Genomic DNA, 13,990 nt, shown 5'->3' with positions numbered 1-13,990 from the left:
TTTTTTTCTGACATTTTCTTACGAAAGTAAGAATTTTTGGCAAATAAATCTAACTTTCCATAATAACTTCAAAAGCCGGCAACTTTTGGAGTCCTGTGAGGGACTTATAAACCTAAACCCCAACCCCCTGTGAGGGAATTTTTTTTTTAAGTGACCCTTTTTTGTGTGACACGGAACTCTCCACCAGTGCGTCATTTCGAAGTTCTCTAAATAAATGTCTAAATACGTTAGCTAGCGAACGTTTTGTTTTGCATTGTGTTCAACTCAAAACGCAGGGCAGCACGTAAATACGAGGCAGTCAGTACGGTCCATCACAATCGAGTCTTACGTGTGTAAAAGTAAAAAAAGCAAGCAACAACAACCCGACTGTGCTATGAAATATCTTGCGAAGAGAGAGTGAAGAGGGTCGAACGAATATCAAAAAGATAACGAATCAGGAGGGATTTTTTCTTTTCCTGATTCTAGAAGCTGTTCCTGATTCTAAAACCCTAACAGCTTCTTCAACTCTCTTCTTTCTAAAGAAAACCAGGCGAAATAATACTGTTGATTATCTATTTTCTTTTTTCTTTTTCTTTTTCTTGACAAAAACACACCAAAGTCAGAGAGTGAAATGGCCGCTACGTTTGGACTGACAACCCCAGCGGCCGCAGCTGCTGAGTTAACCTCGTCTTCTTCGACTTCCGTTGGAATTTACCACAAGACCCTCTCTCCATTCGTCTCCAAAGTATGCATTTCTCCAAGGACTTGCCGCAGAACTCACCGTTCGGGCGTCTGCAGTTCCTTTACGCCAATGGACTCCGCCAAGATAAAGGTTGTCGGTGTTGGTGGCGGTGGCAACAATGCCGTCAACCGCATGATTGGCAGCGGTTTGCAGGTGGGTTCTTCGTGCTTATTATTGGGTTGGCGTTTAGTTTTCTATATCTGTCTCTCTCGTCTAGTATTTTGCTTAATTAGTGGTCATGAAAAGAGCCAATAAAACGAACTGGGACGGTTACCAACTGTTGGTTTTAGTTGGAGAACATCTATGAAGCTTTCGAATTTGGTGTGGCATTTCAATTTCCGACAGCAAGTTCATAACTTCTGCCATTTGTTTCCCATGGACTTAGCATTTATCTATTTCCTTGGTTCGTGTGCTTCAAATTATTTTGTGCAATTGCCTTTAACATCTTCAAAAAGAAAGATTTTGTCTGTGTAATTGCATTTTCTTGTTGCAACTACGCATCTTTGTGCCGCAATTGTGTACTGGTGGTTGGCATTCTTTATTGATTTTTGGTGATATATATGACAACTTAATAGATAGAAGGCTTTGACATTTATCCTGCAATGCTATGAAAGTTGACTCGGTGGAAATCTTGAACTGGACAACCGTTGATGTTTTTATTGTAGGGTGTTGATTTTTATGCCATAAATACAGATGCTCAAGCACTGCTTCAATCTGCTGCTGGAAATCCAATTCAGATTGGAGAGCTTCTAACTCGTGGACTTGGTCTCTCTCTCTCTCTCTCTCTCTCTCTCTCTCTCTCTCATGCTTGGACAAATTTGTTCTATTTTGAGCTTGAGTTTATGCCTAGACTAGGAATACGTAATAGAAAGAAAGGATACTGTAGTATCCTTTTTTGGCAGTTGAAATGCTAAAAGAATCTATAATCACTTGCCTAGTGTTCAATGCTATTTCTGCTTTATGTCCATTTTGTGCAAGCATCGTACAATAGTTACTTTACAATATCAAGTGGTTTTTCCTGATAGAAAGCACTTGTGCAAATATAGGTACTGGGGGCAATCCCCTTCTGGGGGAGCAAGCTGCAGAAGAATCAAAGGAAGCCATTGCAAATGCTCTTAAAGGATCAGATATGGTGTTTATAACTGCTGGAATGGGTGGCGGAACAGGATCCGGTGCTGCTCCTGTTGTTGCTGAAATATCAAAGGAAGCTGGTTATTTGACTGTTGGTGTTGTCACATATCCTTTCAGCTTTGAAGGACGCAAACGATCCCTCCAGGCAGGTGCCACATGCATCTCTTATTATAACAGCAATGGTGTAATATAAGTTTGATTCTTCTCTACCAAAATCATACGTACCCTGTATACAATTGGACAGGATTCTTAGCCATTGAACTTATATTCTAATTAGTGCTATTATAAAGTGACTTCCTTGGTCAGCATGGAAGGATGCCCTTGAATTCAGAATTAAAAAGACAAGCAATCATAAAAAGATGCACACAAATGTGACATAAGACTAACTACAATCTTTTGAAATGTATGATCAACAATTTAGACTCTCGACATGTTTAAGTTGTTGAATTCCAAATCAGTATTTAACGCTGGTCATTATATGCACCGATATATTATTCTTAACTTTTCTGAAAGAATAGGTGAAGGACAATGTAGTGAACACAACTCAGAAATATTTACGGAGTGTAAACGCATTAGTGGACATTCACTCCACGTAAATCTTCAAGAACTCCAATGATGAAGAAATACTCACCTATTTGTCCATCAATGCCTTACTCGGTTGATTTGCATGTATGTTATTTCAGGCTTTGGAGGCTATAGAAAGACTTCAGAAAAATGTTGATACCCTAATAGTGATTCCAAATGACCGTTTACTGGATATTGCTGATGAGCAGACCCCCCTTCAGGATGCTTTCCTTCTAGCTGATGATGTTCTACGTCAGGGTGTCCAGGGAATTTCAGATATAATCACAGTAAGTGTTTATGTTACCAACATCAGTTCCTCTGAGAATGCTATTACAATAGTTTAGTTATCCTTGATAGAAGCTGTGCTTCATCACCATCCTTTGCCTTCTGAACTAACCATGCATGACTGCTTCTTCAAGACAACGGCCATAAATGTCCAGTTCTAGTATTTCGGTTTTTTTCTAGAAAAGGAGGAATAAACTGACAATGCTGTGATGGAAATAGGTAAATCAGTAATGAAATCTGGTACATTTTCACCTTCTCTCAATGTGTAAACAGGTCAAGATATCATATTAAGTTTATAGTGATAAACAATTTGTTTTTTTTGCCATGGTTGAACTTCTTTGATTTCACCTGCTTACATTTCTAGTTCAAATGGTTGTTCCTCAATATCAACATTATTGTAATCAATCATCACGTGCCAAGATAATTTGACAACGAAGCACAACTTAGGTGGTGAGATGCTTCACTTGTAATTAGTAGATTGCAGGTTGGAGGCATCAAAGGGGTGGGTAGGGAACCAGTAAAAAATAATAATTTAAGGAAGAAGTTTGGGAGCCTAAGAAGAAATGGCACAGTTATCCTTGTGGCTGATGCGTGGCTGCTTATTGCAGCATTCTGATATAAGTTATTTAAGCATGTCAGACACTTTATGGTGACTATGCTTACATTTGTTTCTGCAGATACCTGGGCTGGTAAATGTGGATTTTGCAGATGTAAAGGCAGTCATGAAAAATTCTGGAACAGCTATGCTGGGAGTGGGTGTTTCTTCCAGCAAGAACCGTGCTGAAGAAGCAGCTGAACAGGCAACTCTGGCGCCTCTGATAGGATCATCCATTCAATCTGCTACTGGTGTAGTTTATAATATAACTGGAGGAAAGGACATAACCTTGCAAGAGGTGAATAGGGTATCGCAGGTCTGATTCTTATTCTCCAGATCTTCCCCACTCCCAAAAAAAAAAGAAAAACAAAATGCATGAAACTGTTTTGTTTCAAGGGGTTTTCAAGGATGCAGCATTTTTGAATCCCTGAATACCTTTCTAACTAAGCGCCCCAAGTCTCTCTACACCTTGTAGTTTTCTAGCTTTTGGAACCATGCTGATTCTCACTGCAGTTGCATTTATAAGAATTAGGGAAAAAAAAAAAAAACAATGTGTAGTTCTATGTGCACCCAACCCACATTATGGTTTTGATTTCCTTGTTATCCAACTGTTACTTTGCAGGTGGTAACGAGCTTGGCAGATCCATCAGCTAATATTATCTTTGGTGCTGTTGTGGATGAACGGTACAATGGAGAGATCCATGTAACAATTATTGCAACTGGCTTCACTCAATCATTTCAGAAGACTCTTCTAACCGACCCCAGGGGAACGAAGTTGGCTGAGAAGGGGACCGGAACCCAAGACAGCTTGAAATTTCCTGTCACCATTAAGTCATCTGCCGCATCCCCTTTAAATTCTAGGCCTCCTAGGAAGCTTTTCTTTTGAATTTTTTTCACTTGCATCTTTTCTTTTCTCAAACATATTTTATGTCACGTGCTTTCATTCTCGTAGGTGACTATTATGCTTGTGCCGGTCTTGATTCCATCGTTCGTATACTATGCAAATTCTTGCGCCTCCATGATTACCGTCTAGAAGAAAATTGTATCATAAGTTGCCCGAACTGAAAGATTTAGGCTGTGTTTGGACAGCAATTTTTCGCCAAAAAATTACACCATTTTCATTTCCAAAAAAATTATTAAATTATTACAATAATTTTTTTACAAAAAAATCCAAAAAAATGTAATTCAAGCAAGGCCTTAGCAACTTTCAAGAAAGTGAAATAGTTGCAACAACAATACGATTTCACGTATTGTACATTTGGCCAACAATTGCACGGAAGCCAATCGGATTACGTAAAACGATTGTGACGGGTTTTCAAAGCATCATTGTGGAAATATTGCTCAGCACTAGAATAAAGCACTTTCAAGGGGATATATCAACTAACAGCTAGCTAGGAGCAGGTCCCGTCCCCAATATCCTCTAAAACAACAGTAAGACCTGTAATCAATCCCCTCACAACCACTGCTTAGAGATCACAAGAGGAGGGAGAGTTCAGGTGTGGGTACAAAATTTAACATGCTTTCTCCAAAATACTCGTACAATAGAGGCAACAAGTTTCCAGTGTCAAATTCCTCCTTCCAAGCCTGTTGAAGAACAGCTGATGATTTATACCCTTGACTAGCAACCCCATCCCTTCTTGCACTGATTCCTCGGACATTTTCATTCGAGAAAGTTTTTGAGATTGACGGAAAACTAGAATCCGCAACCTGAATATTTGCAGCATATCCACCACTAGTGCCTGACATGTCTACCGGCACTGAGTTTGCCGTCAAAGAACCCATTGGACCATTGGTTGCCAATTTTTTAAGTGGTGGCTGCTGCATCATGTTGTCCACAGTAGCTTTACGTTTACCTGGCCACGTTTAAAAGGAAACGTATGATAATGATCATAAATAATTAACAATACCTCAATTATGACTTTTGTTTAGAGAATGAACAGAAGTAACACCCCTCTAGCTATCTAGCTTATACACAGATCAAGTAAAACTAAGTATGTGTTTGCTATCTCTGTTCTAAAAATACCAAAATGGAAGAAAGTAAAAACCTAGTCCTCACTTGGAATTTTAGTGATGACTTTTGGGTTGCTCCTTGACATGGCACGGAGAGGCGGCAGAAGGGTAGGAAGCTTTTTAAGCCGATTGTACATGCACAGACCAACTGCACGCTGTGAAGTTCAGAGCCTGGTCAGTTGGCAGCAATTGTACTGAAACTTGAACCAGTATATATTATATAACTAAATTTGGGACATCTGCCAGTGGACCCTGCCTTTGCAATTCTAGTATGAAACTAAACCTCATGCCAGCAGCAAATTAAAACTCAATGGATGAAAACCTTACTATTAAAGCTCCATAGACATGCCAGGCTTCCAGCCTGCTCATCCCATTCTTTTGCTTTTCCAGCAGCATTTCTGGCTCTAAAAGTCGCAAATAGGGCTCAAGGTTGGGTAGCACAAGCAAACGGACCTAACCAAAGCCATGAAGCATCAACAATTTGCCAGCACCACATAGATGGTACTTGCATAATACTGACACATAATCAAAGAAGGATAAGAGGATGCAATAACAACGTTCTACCACACTAGGTCCTAGGGCTGCCAACCCTTGAATTGCACCAAAATGTTGAGGCAGTGCTTTTGTCGGATCTAAGAAGGTGTGAACCAATGTCCTTGTCACCCGTGGCTGGAGATTGTGATAAACGTGACCATACCTGCAAGACTTAACTTTCAAGGCACTAAAAAGTGTCTTTAAGTTAAAAAAAAAAAAAAAAAATTTCGCATGTGCTCCAGGGGACCATTCAAGAACAGGCAGCCACAAAGCATGTTGGAGAGAGGTAGATCAAGCTATACACACAATCGACACAATGAAAAACTGAATCCTAACTAATGCAGATCCTAGCATGTCTCATACACTACAAAGTTACCTGCAAACAGAGCTAAAACTTCATAAGGTACATGGTACTAGTGAGTATTAAAGTCTCATTCACCATTCTGTGGTTCCACAAGTTGCTGTTTGGAACTATATTATGATTATAAAATAAAAATAACAATAAAATAAAAGAAAACTAGAATGGAGATCTATCTAGCCAAAATTGTGCATCTGAAAGGGAAAGTTCTCAATTAGATAATTAGATATCAAGCATACACCTGTACCTTCATTTCACTCATACAGACACAATAGTGTAAGCCAATAAAGAGAAGAATCACCTCTTGCATATTAAGGCAACCAGGTCAGCAGTGAAGTTTCTCAGCTCCCAGTGATTATCTGAAAATTTATTCCCCAACTTTTTTGCCACTAGACATGTCATTACAGATGGCATTAATTGGTGCAGCTGAAATGCATAAACGCAGAAGCACAATTGATGAGGAAACACTTTATGTGCAAGACAAGTCAATTTATTAAATCAAGGAGAAATCTACAAACATCATTGAGGTATAAGTTGGAGGTAGGAGTATTAAGCCAAGACCCTCACCACTACAAGGCAATTTTTCCTTGATATGTGAAAAACAGTTCAATCAACATTAACTTTTAACCCTAAGTACATCAAGCTTTAGCAGCCATAGACTGTCCTACTTACATATGGCTCAATGTGGATATGAGGATTCTGCAGAAGGCTCCAGACAAGCCGCATCAAACCAATAAGTTGATAAGAATTATTTAAATTCCTGGAAACCTGATATCATTGAGAATACTATTATCCAAAAAAGCCAGTTGCAGTGTTAGATGAACCACATGACCATTGAGTAAGAATTACCTCGTCAGCAATAAAATATGCAAAGTAAGGAACTAAAGGGTGCAGCCCTGAGTCAGTTGCCAAGCTCACTAGTGCCTCTTTAAAGAGAATGGAGCTAGATCTACTTACAGTAAGCTCAGTAATTTTCTCAAAGTAAAGCTGCAACAGCACCCAAAAACAGATTCATAAAATTTCAAGCTTACAAAAGAAGCCAAACAGCGAAAATCATTGACAATACCTGCAGTTCACGAGACAATACATGCTTCACAGGTAATTTAACATCAACAGAAACACCGTCTTCTCTGTACTCAGCCTTTCTGTTGTCAGATTGCACTGCAAGTGCAACAAAAGAGGAATTTGAGAATCCACGTAAACATGACTAAATTCTTTTGAATTGAAAGAAAAAAGTTCACTGAGTCATCAACAGAGCACAGTGTCAAATTTTGGTAACCAAAAACAAAAAAAGAAACCATGAAGCCAGACATTGGTCTGAGGCTAGTGACCTTCATGGAACTTTTCGGACCCTATACTCCTTACTCACCAAACCCCTCTACTAGTTTTCTACTAGTTTCACACCATCCTACCTATACCTCTAGACTCTGCATGCAAGCACATATATATCTGATCCATCCTCTCCTCTCAGCATGTCAAATGCAAGAGAAATTCCCTTGTTCTCTCTGATCTATTCCTGTGTTCAAGAAATTTAAGACCTGAAGTTAATCTGACAACCACCATTTCCGTTACTTCTTATTGCATCTCCAGGACCAGACATATGCAGCAGATGATTACAAATGTCTTCTTTTTATAGTTACATGCAGTACTCAAGTGCATTCTTCCTTCTGTAATTTGACTACGCAACCAATTGTTGACATGAGCTGGTTTTCAGTTTATGAACCATTGAGCTTTCACAGTGCCTGAATTCAGCTTAGTCGGACACTGAATTCAAAATACTACGACATAATTTTCCCTTCTGTTTTTCTCACCTCAAATGTTAAGTGCAGGCTAAAGCAGCTTGCAGAGACAAATACAATGCATCTAGAAGAAAAAAGAAGCCGCATCTACAATTTTATCACGGAATGTATGTTAGTTAATGTAGGCAAATAAGTCAAGTTAGACACCTTCAAGAGTTGCATTCTCTGGAATAGCGGGTTGAACTCCTTCGATAGCTAACCAATGAGCAACAAGTGTGGTGTCTAATGGCGCTTTCGGTAAAGGAGCATCAATTACCTAATAAGTCAACCAAATTTTAGTAATTGAACAACCGATTCGAACCATAAAACAGGACAAGGGGAAAGGGGGGGGAGGGGACTCGTCACTACTTACATCTTTGAATTCAACATCTTTGTCACGAATGTAATACAAATTGTTGTGCCCAGCAGCTTTTTTAAACCGCAATGGATCTCCTGAAGCAAACCCATGTATAGGCTGATACAGAACCCACATTATTCAACTTGCAAAACCCACAACCAAAATGGGAAAAAAAAAAAAAAAAACTTTTCAACTTTCCAACAGGCAAACTAGACTTATTCTTCGCAAGCAGTTTCATTTAGCTCAACCCAGAAGAATCTTATTCCACTTCGCATAATTTATGCATTCAGCTAATCCCAGAAAGATACGAGCATATATATATATATATATATATATATATATATCTGTCATGTAAAAATAAATTAAGATAGATACCTCAACATTTCGTAAGCCAAGGGCACTGTCCACATCTTCAGAAGTCAAAGTAGTTCTTTTGGAATGGCGCATGCATTTGATAGCCTCCTGTAAATTCCCACCAATATATATATATATATATGGAAAATTTTCAATTTCAAAGTAATGATTGAGCAAAATTTCGAGATTGATTGGAGTAAGATGTAATTAGATATCACCTGCATAATCTCGCGGACGTGGAACTCCACATCGGAAGCGAGACCAGGCAAGACTTCCGGGGCTAAATTATTGATTCCTAAGCTTTGTGAAATTACTTCAATTGACTCCTGCGGCACTGTGCTCATCGTTGTAGCCCTGTTTTCTTGAAAATCTTACAATTTTATTTACATTAAAGAATTACCGCTACGGCTACCGCTACTACTAGAGCTTCACTGCACGTAACTCTCTCTTCAGTTTTCTTTCTTTTTAAGAAATTTTTGTCGCCAGATTCTCCGATTCCTTGGGGGGCTTTTATAGCTGTGATGAGAAGAAGCAGAGAGGGTAGAGAGAACATGTCAACGCTGTATACGAAACGACGACGTCCACTGGCTGTACGCTGCATTTTTTTTTTTTTTATCTCGCTCGTGCTTCCGTTCCCCCATTTGGTATCTAAGGAAAGACAATTAGTACCTTCGTTCCGTCAAAGCTCTAATGTGGCAAATAAAGTTCCCTTCCAGTCCCGCTAATTGTCCTTTATATTATTGAAAATGGGATTGAGGGTTTATTGCCAAAAAAAAAATTGTTATTTGAGTTCCATTTTTTTGTTATCTACACTACCATCATTTATTCTTTCATGTATAAAATCTAATAATAAGTAAGTGAAAATTGTATAATTAAAATGAAAACTGATATAATGAAAGTTCTAATAACGTCCATTTCCTTTCTTGCCCGCAAAACAAAAGAGTCGGCAAAGAAAATTTAATTAACGTCAAAGAAAAGCGGCAAGCGCACCGGGCTTCGTTTCGAGGGTAGAAAACAAATTGCATTCTCAACTTGTCGCACAAAAAAAAAAAAAAAATACTACCGGAACATCCAAATGCGTTTTACAACGAAAAATTAAAAGTTGATTCACACTTTTTTGAGTCACCTTTCCAAGACACACAAATGCAAAGAAATGCATCTTCCGTTTTCATTCTTTTTTTTTTTTTATTTTTATGTTTTACAAATATTTAACCAGTAGATATATTACAGCAACCAGAACCACAATGCCGATGACGGATAAGAGCAGGCACATGCAGGAGCAACCACCCTTGGTTTTTTTGTTCAAAATTGCAAGCCGCTTCTGCACTCGCTGTTTTCAGACATGATTTACAACCCCCAAAAAAAAAAAAAAGGGTTATAAAGACATACACAAAATCAAATTCAATTACATAAATCTCTTGGCTCCGGAAAGCAATTAAGCACAATAATCCCAGACCAAGATCGTTCCCATCATGCGATGCGATGCAGTTTCTTCGCACAGAGGAAATAATCCAGATATAATCAGACAAGTCTCGGCGAAACATGAATAACAATCACAAAAAGGGGACTAGCAAAAGATGTAAACCTTATTTCAGGAAATCTTAGATGAGATTTTAATCCATGTCTACAGTCTACACCAACAGTGGCTACCATTCTCGACCAACCTTGACGCCCAGGGAACCAAAATTAATTAGTTTACAGCTAGCTACATTTATCTCGTCTGATTTTCTTCTATATTTGACCATCAGTAGCCAAAGCTAACTCGGACCCCTACGATCTTAATTCCTCCAACTTTATATCAACCATTTCCAAAGAATAACAAATAAAACTATTATGTCAGCATATATTAACTCTCACAAAGACTGCAAAGCTTTCGTGAAGAAATTCTAGTTCAGCAAACCTTGACTTCTAAAGGTAAATGAACATTTTCCCATAAATTTTGTTTTTTTTTTTTTATCACTCTCCGGTGCTTTCTAATCGATCCCAAAATTCAAATGTAAACCAGGGGGAAGTCTTACTTTCTGCATCAAGTTCCACCAAAGAAAGTTGACATGCACACAACATTATTTCAGAATTCCACGGAAATATCTTAGCAAATGAATATGCAGTTATGCACTTTATCATATGCATGCGCCTAATAATACAAAACGCGCTCCCCCATCAATGAGTCTGCTTTTGCAGCATGTCAACAAACTTGTTCTAAGCCAGGAATTTCAGGAGTCTCTACCTGTAAGCGGGAATCAGTGACATCCACATGTTCGTCCAGGTTATCCTACAAAGGATGACTAAATTAGTCCAAAGAAATGCATGAAGCTTGTAACCTCAGTTCAATCAATTCTGTATTTAGAAGATGACAGAAAGAAAAAAAGAAAGAATTGATCTACCAATGGTTTGCAATAACTTAGGCCTATAAAAATGAATCAGAAATAACAAAATGCATACAATTAGTCTAGTGTGTAGATCAAGTTCTTCATTGACTGCCAATGCAATGTGTTTGGTGCTTATAACTGTCTCCTCCAACTTCTCCAGGCCCTCATCTTGCTCTGTTGAAACCAATGAAGTAGCCCATGATGGTGAGAAAGCCTATATCCAAACACTTTCTGTGCATGTGTTGGGGGGAAGGAGGGAAAAAGGATGTCTCATTTTGACAAACGTAAAAGAACGTGCCTTTCATGACTTGTCGTTGAAGACCAACAACACCATAGTTGTCAAGACCTTTTGCTCTGGTCATGGCATCAACAGGCTTAATCTCAGGCCCAAGCAAGCTGTCCCTATTGGCAAAGTTTGACATGTTCAATGTGGAGGCCATCTGGTTTACTTTTGATCTCAAATTTGCAAGCATGTCTTTGCGGCGATTCATTTCTTTCTCTGTCCTGCAAACCAAAAGGCACATTTGTCAAACACTCGAAGAAAACAGCCACTGGATTTCCTTTTTTTAATATCCAAAGGGAGACTTCAAACCTTAAAAAGTCGAACCTAGGACCTCACAGTCACTTGGCTAATGTCCCTACCAGCTAAGCTAGGTCTTGGGTACAGCCACTGTATTTCTTTCACTGAATGCCCACAACTCAGTAAGTTTTGCATTTTCTCAAAAGTCAAGCAGCTAGAGAACTAGCATTTCCATTTATTCACAGCACTCTCTCGTATTGACAGATTTTGCTATTCATCCAGATGTTCTTGGTTATCCGAGTTGAATTGCAGAGTATTCTTTAAATTTCAGGTTATCTAAATTGACATGGCTACAGCATTCTTAAACTACTAAAAGAAAAAAATATCTATCACTGTCAGGATACTTTGTCTTTTGGCATGAACTTAATCAGCATGGATAGGAGGCTTCCGAGCCAAGTAGAATGTGCAGAGCTGCTAAGCTCTGCGAAGTTAGTTTCACAAAGGAAATTAAATTTCCAACTAAGAAATTATGACCTGAACCATTGTGACACAAAGACCAAAAAACAAAGATGGCAGATATTAAGACAACCTTTTCCTAACAATTTTGAGCCATGTTGACAGATATCTCTGTCATCTACAACTATTACATCTTGTGTTAAATTGGTAGGACACTAGGAATTTGTACAACCTCCCCAGCAATGGAGCAAATCAACAACAAAAAGCTCTTCACAAGTAGAAAATCATAGCCAATCCCAGAGGACACAACCAAGATATGCTCATCACCTCCAGCACTTCAAACACTGACACGCTAATCATGAATTACCATCATTCCATATGCCCTCTTCAAATGGAATATATGCAACAAGCGCTACAAACTAGCTTCTCCAGAGCAGATTGTTAATTGTAAACTACAGAGCTCATGATACTGAAACTTGTCTAATACCAATATCCACATAAAAGGAGACAACTTATACAAGAAACTTACAGCTGCTTTCCAGGAAGCCTTGAGAGAAGAGATTGTAGGCTCTCAAGTCTAGTGGACAATATCGTGATTTTCCTTCGTATGGCAGATGCATGACGCTGGGCCTCTGGCCCTGTTGCAGGCAATGAATTCCTCTCTGAAATCATGTTAGTTATGTCATCAGCAAGTTTGACCGCTTCATTGTACTCCTTCACCCACGGGTCTCCAGAAGACGCCATGGATCTGAAAAAACCACATTCATAACATAATCATGAGAGGGCGACATGCTTAGGTATTCCGCCAAAAGAAAATCAGAAACCTTTCCAATTACATGTTTCTTTTAAAAGGTGTACAACCAAAAAATTTCAACTTTTGTCAGCCAGAAATACTGGACCATCATTATAATTCGATAAACCTCAGACATTATCAAACCCAAACCCCAAATTCACAACCTCACTGAAAAGATAACAATAGACCACTGACCAGCAAAATTAACACTAACTGTTCAATGAAGTGACTAGTTACCCTTAAAATGATCTCAAGCTAGACAACAATATATTATCCTTAGGTCCCACGATCCATGTATCAAGCTAAAAGGAAATAAGGTAAAGAGTAAGCAAAGATCAATTACCAGCAGCTAAAATTCGTATGCACTGGGAATTAAAAAAAATATATAAAAACCGTTACGCCTTTCTTTATTTACCAAAGCCCAAAAGAATAAATATATATATAAATAAATTATCCATCCTGTAAAATATTCGACTCCTGCAAGTGAAAAGAATCATCAAACAACAATTTAATGAAAAATAATAAAATACGGCTTAATTTCAGTCATCGGGAAAAAAATCAAAAGAAATCAGATTAGGTCAACCAGGCGGGATAGCAAAAACGGGAATCGTAGAAGACAATAGTAATTACACAGAAGATAATAGAATACAAACTTTAAAGAATTTGATCTAATTTACCTGTTTAATAGAAATGGGCGATCTCAATTGAATCCCTGCGATGAGGTAAGGGAAAGAAGAAAAAGAGAAATATTAAGAAATAGAGTCGCTGATGAGGCTAGTTTGACTTAGAATTCTGAACGTGGGAGATGGGAGCAGTTAAAGGGGCTGATGGGCCAAAGACGCCCGCTGCCCAAAATCACCGGCAATGATTGTCCGGCCTCCTCGTCGTCTTCATCGTCACACGCATTCAGACAATTATATACTTCCTATTTTAATTGTCATCATGTCTTCCCACCACTTTATTATTATACTATGGTGTTTTGTAGCCAGAGCGGATTCTTTCCTACCAGTGCAAAATTAGTTCGAATTGCCAATTTTGTCCTCTACAGATTTTGGGATATAAAATAACTTAATTGATGCTCAACTTTATTATATAACACTGTGTGATATTCAGGCTTTTAATTTTTTGTCTCGTTAAATAGTTCGAATTGTATTAGACTTGGTT

The 13,990-nt window shown here is 38.5% G+C and overlaps 3 protein-coding genes across 4 annotated transcripts; 1 reads left to right on the top strand and 2 right to left on the bottom strand.

Annotated features, from left to right (window-relative positions):
* Nucleotides 1–403: 403 nt before the first annotated feature.
* LOC113690315 (cell division protein FtsZ homolog 1, chloroplastic-like) lies at nt 404–4,315 on the top strand. Its single transcript, XM_027208162.2, has 6 exons — nt 404–874; nt 1,387–1,486; nt 1,768–1,997; nt 2,536–2,703; nt 3,379–3,612; nt 3,919–4,315. The coding sequence occupies exons 1-6, from the start codon at nt 611–613 to the stop codon at nt 4,180–4,182; spliced, it is 1,260 nt and encodes a 419-aa protein (XP_027063963.1). The 5' UTR covers nt 404–610; the 3' UTR covers nt 4,183–4,315.
* Nucleotides 4,316–4,622: 307 nt separating this feature from the next.
* Nucleotides 4,623–9,168, bottom strand: LOC113690314 (transcription initiation factor TFIID subunit 6-like). Of its 2 annotated transcripts, none has more exons than XM_027208160.2 (12): nt 8,907–9,168; nt 8,710–8,796; nt 8,350–8,451; nt 8,145–8,253; nt 7,265–7,359; nt 7,048–7,185; nt 6,871–6,966; nt 6,500–6,624; nt 5,871–6,003; nt 5,634–5,759; nt 5,353–5,461; nt 4,623–5,149 (listed from the first exon to the last, which is right to left on the bottom strand). In XM_027208160.2, the coding sequence occupies exons 1-12, from the start codon at nt 9,030–9,032 to the stop codon at nt 4,770–4,772; spliced, it is 1,626 nt and encodes a 541-aa protein (XP_027063961.1). In that variant the 5' UTR covers nt 9,033–9,168; the 3' UTR covers nt 4,623–4,769. The 2 variants fall into 2 exon arrangements, with proteins under 2 accessions (XP_027063961.1, XP_027063962.1); XM_027208161.2 differs by having other exon boundaries at nt 8,365–8,451.
* Nucleotides 9,169–9,745: 577 nt separating this feature from the next.
* LOC113690910 (syntaxin-52-like) lies at nt 9,746–13,781 on the bottom strand. The gene is made up of 6 exons (XM_027209035.2): nt 13,504–13,781; nt 12,563–12,781; nt 11,356–11,561; nt 11,131–11,231; nt 10,916–10,960; nt 9,746–10,018 (listed from the first exon to the last, which is right to left on the bottom strand). Exons 2-6 carry the CDS (start codon nt 12,775–12,777, stop codon nt 9,887–9,889), a joined length of 699 nt encoding a protein of 232 aa, XP_027064836.1. The 5' UTR covers nt 12,778–12,781; nt 13,504–13,781; the 3' UTR covers nt 9,746–9,886.
* Between the last annotated feature and the right edge of the window lie 209 nt (nt 13,782–13,990).

This window comes from Coffea arabica, chromosome 7e (assembly GCF_036785885.1).
Source record: "Coffea arabica cultivar ET-39 chromosome 7e, Coffea Arabica ET-39 HiFi, whole genome shotgun sequence".
Lineage (NCBI taxonomy): Eukaryota > Viridiplantae > Streptophyta > Magnoliopsida > Gentianales > Rubiaceae > Coffea > Coffea arabica.
The sequence above is the reverse complement of the archived record's forward strand: the minus strand, read 5'-3'. Positions and strand labels throughout refer to the sequence as shown.

Excerpts from the sequence above, each read along its gene's own strand:
- LOC113690315 (XM_027208162.2), top strand. The coding sequence starts at position 611 with ATGGCCGCTACGTTTGGACTGACAACCCCAGCGGCCGCAGCTGCTGAG. Across the intron at positions 1,998-2,535 it reads GACGCAAACGATCCCTCCAG|GCTTTGGAGGCTATAGAAAG; the intron begins GCAGGTGCCACA and ends ATGTTATTTCAG. Across the intron at positions 2,704-3,378 it reads GAATTTCAGATATAATCACA|ATACCTGGGCTGGTAAATGT; the intron begins GTAAGTGTTTAT and ends TTGTTTCTGCAG.
- LOC113690314 (XM_027208160.2), bottom strand. The coding sequence starts at position 9,032 with ATGAGCACAGTGCCGCAGGAGTCAATTGAAGTAATTTCACAAAGCTTA. Across the intron at positions 7,360-8,144 it reads AGAGAATGCAACTCTTGAAG|TGCAATCTGACAACAGAAAG; the intron begins GTGTCTAACTTG and ends TTGCACTTGCAG. Across the intron at positions 5,150-5,352 it reads AGTCATCACTAAAATTCCAA|GTAAACGTAAAGCTACTGTG; the intron begins GTGAGGACTAGG and ends AAACGTGGCCAG.
- LOC113690910 (XM_027209035.2), bottom strand. The coding sequence starts at position 12,777 with ATGGCGTCTTCTGGAGACCCGTGGGTGAAGGAGTACAATGAAGCGGTC. Across the intron at positions 10,961-11,130 it reads ATCTACACACTAGACTAATT|GATAACCTGGACGAACATGT; the intron begins GTATGCATTTTG and ends CATCCTTTGTAG. Across the intron at positions 10,019-10,915 it reads TCACTGATTCCCGCTTACAG|CGAGTGCAGAAGCGGCTTGC; the intron begins GTAGAGACTCCT and ends GTCTGAAAACAG.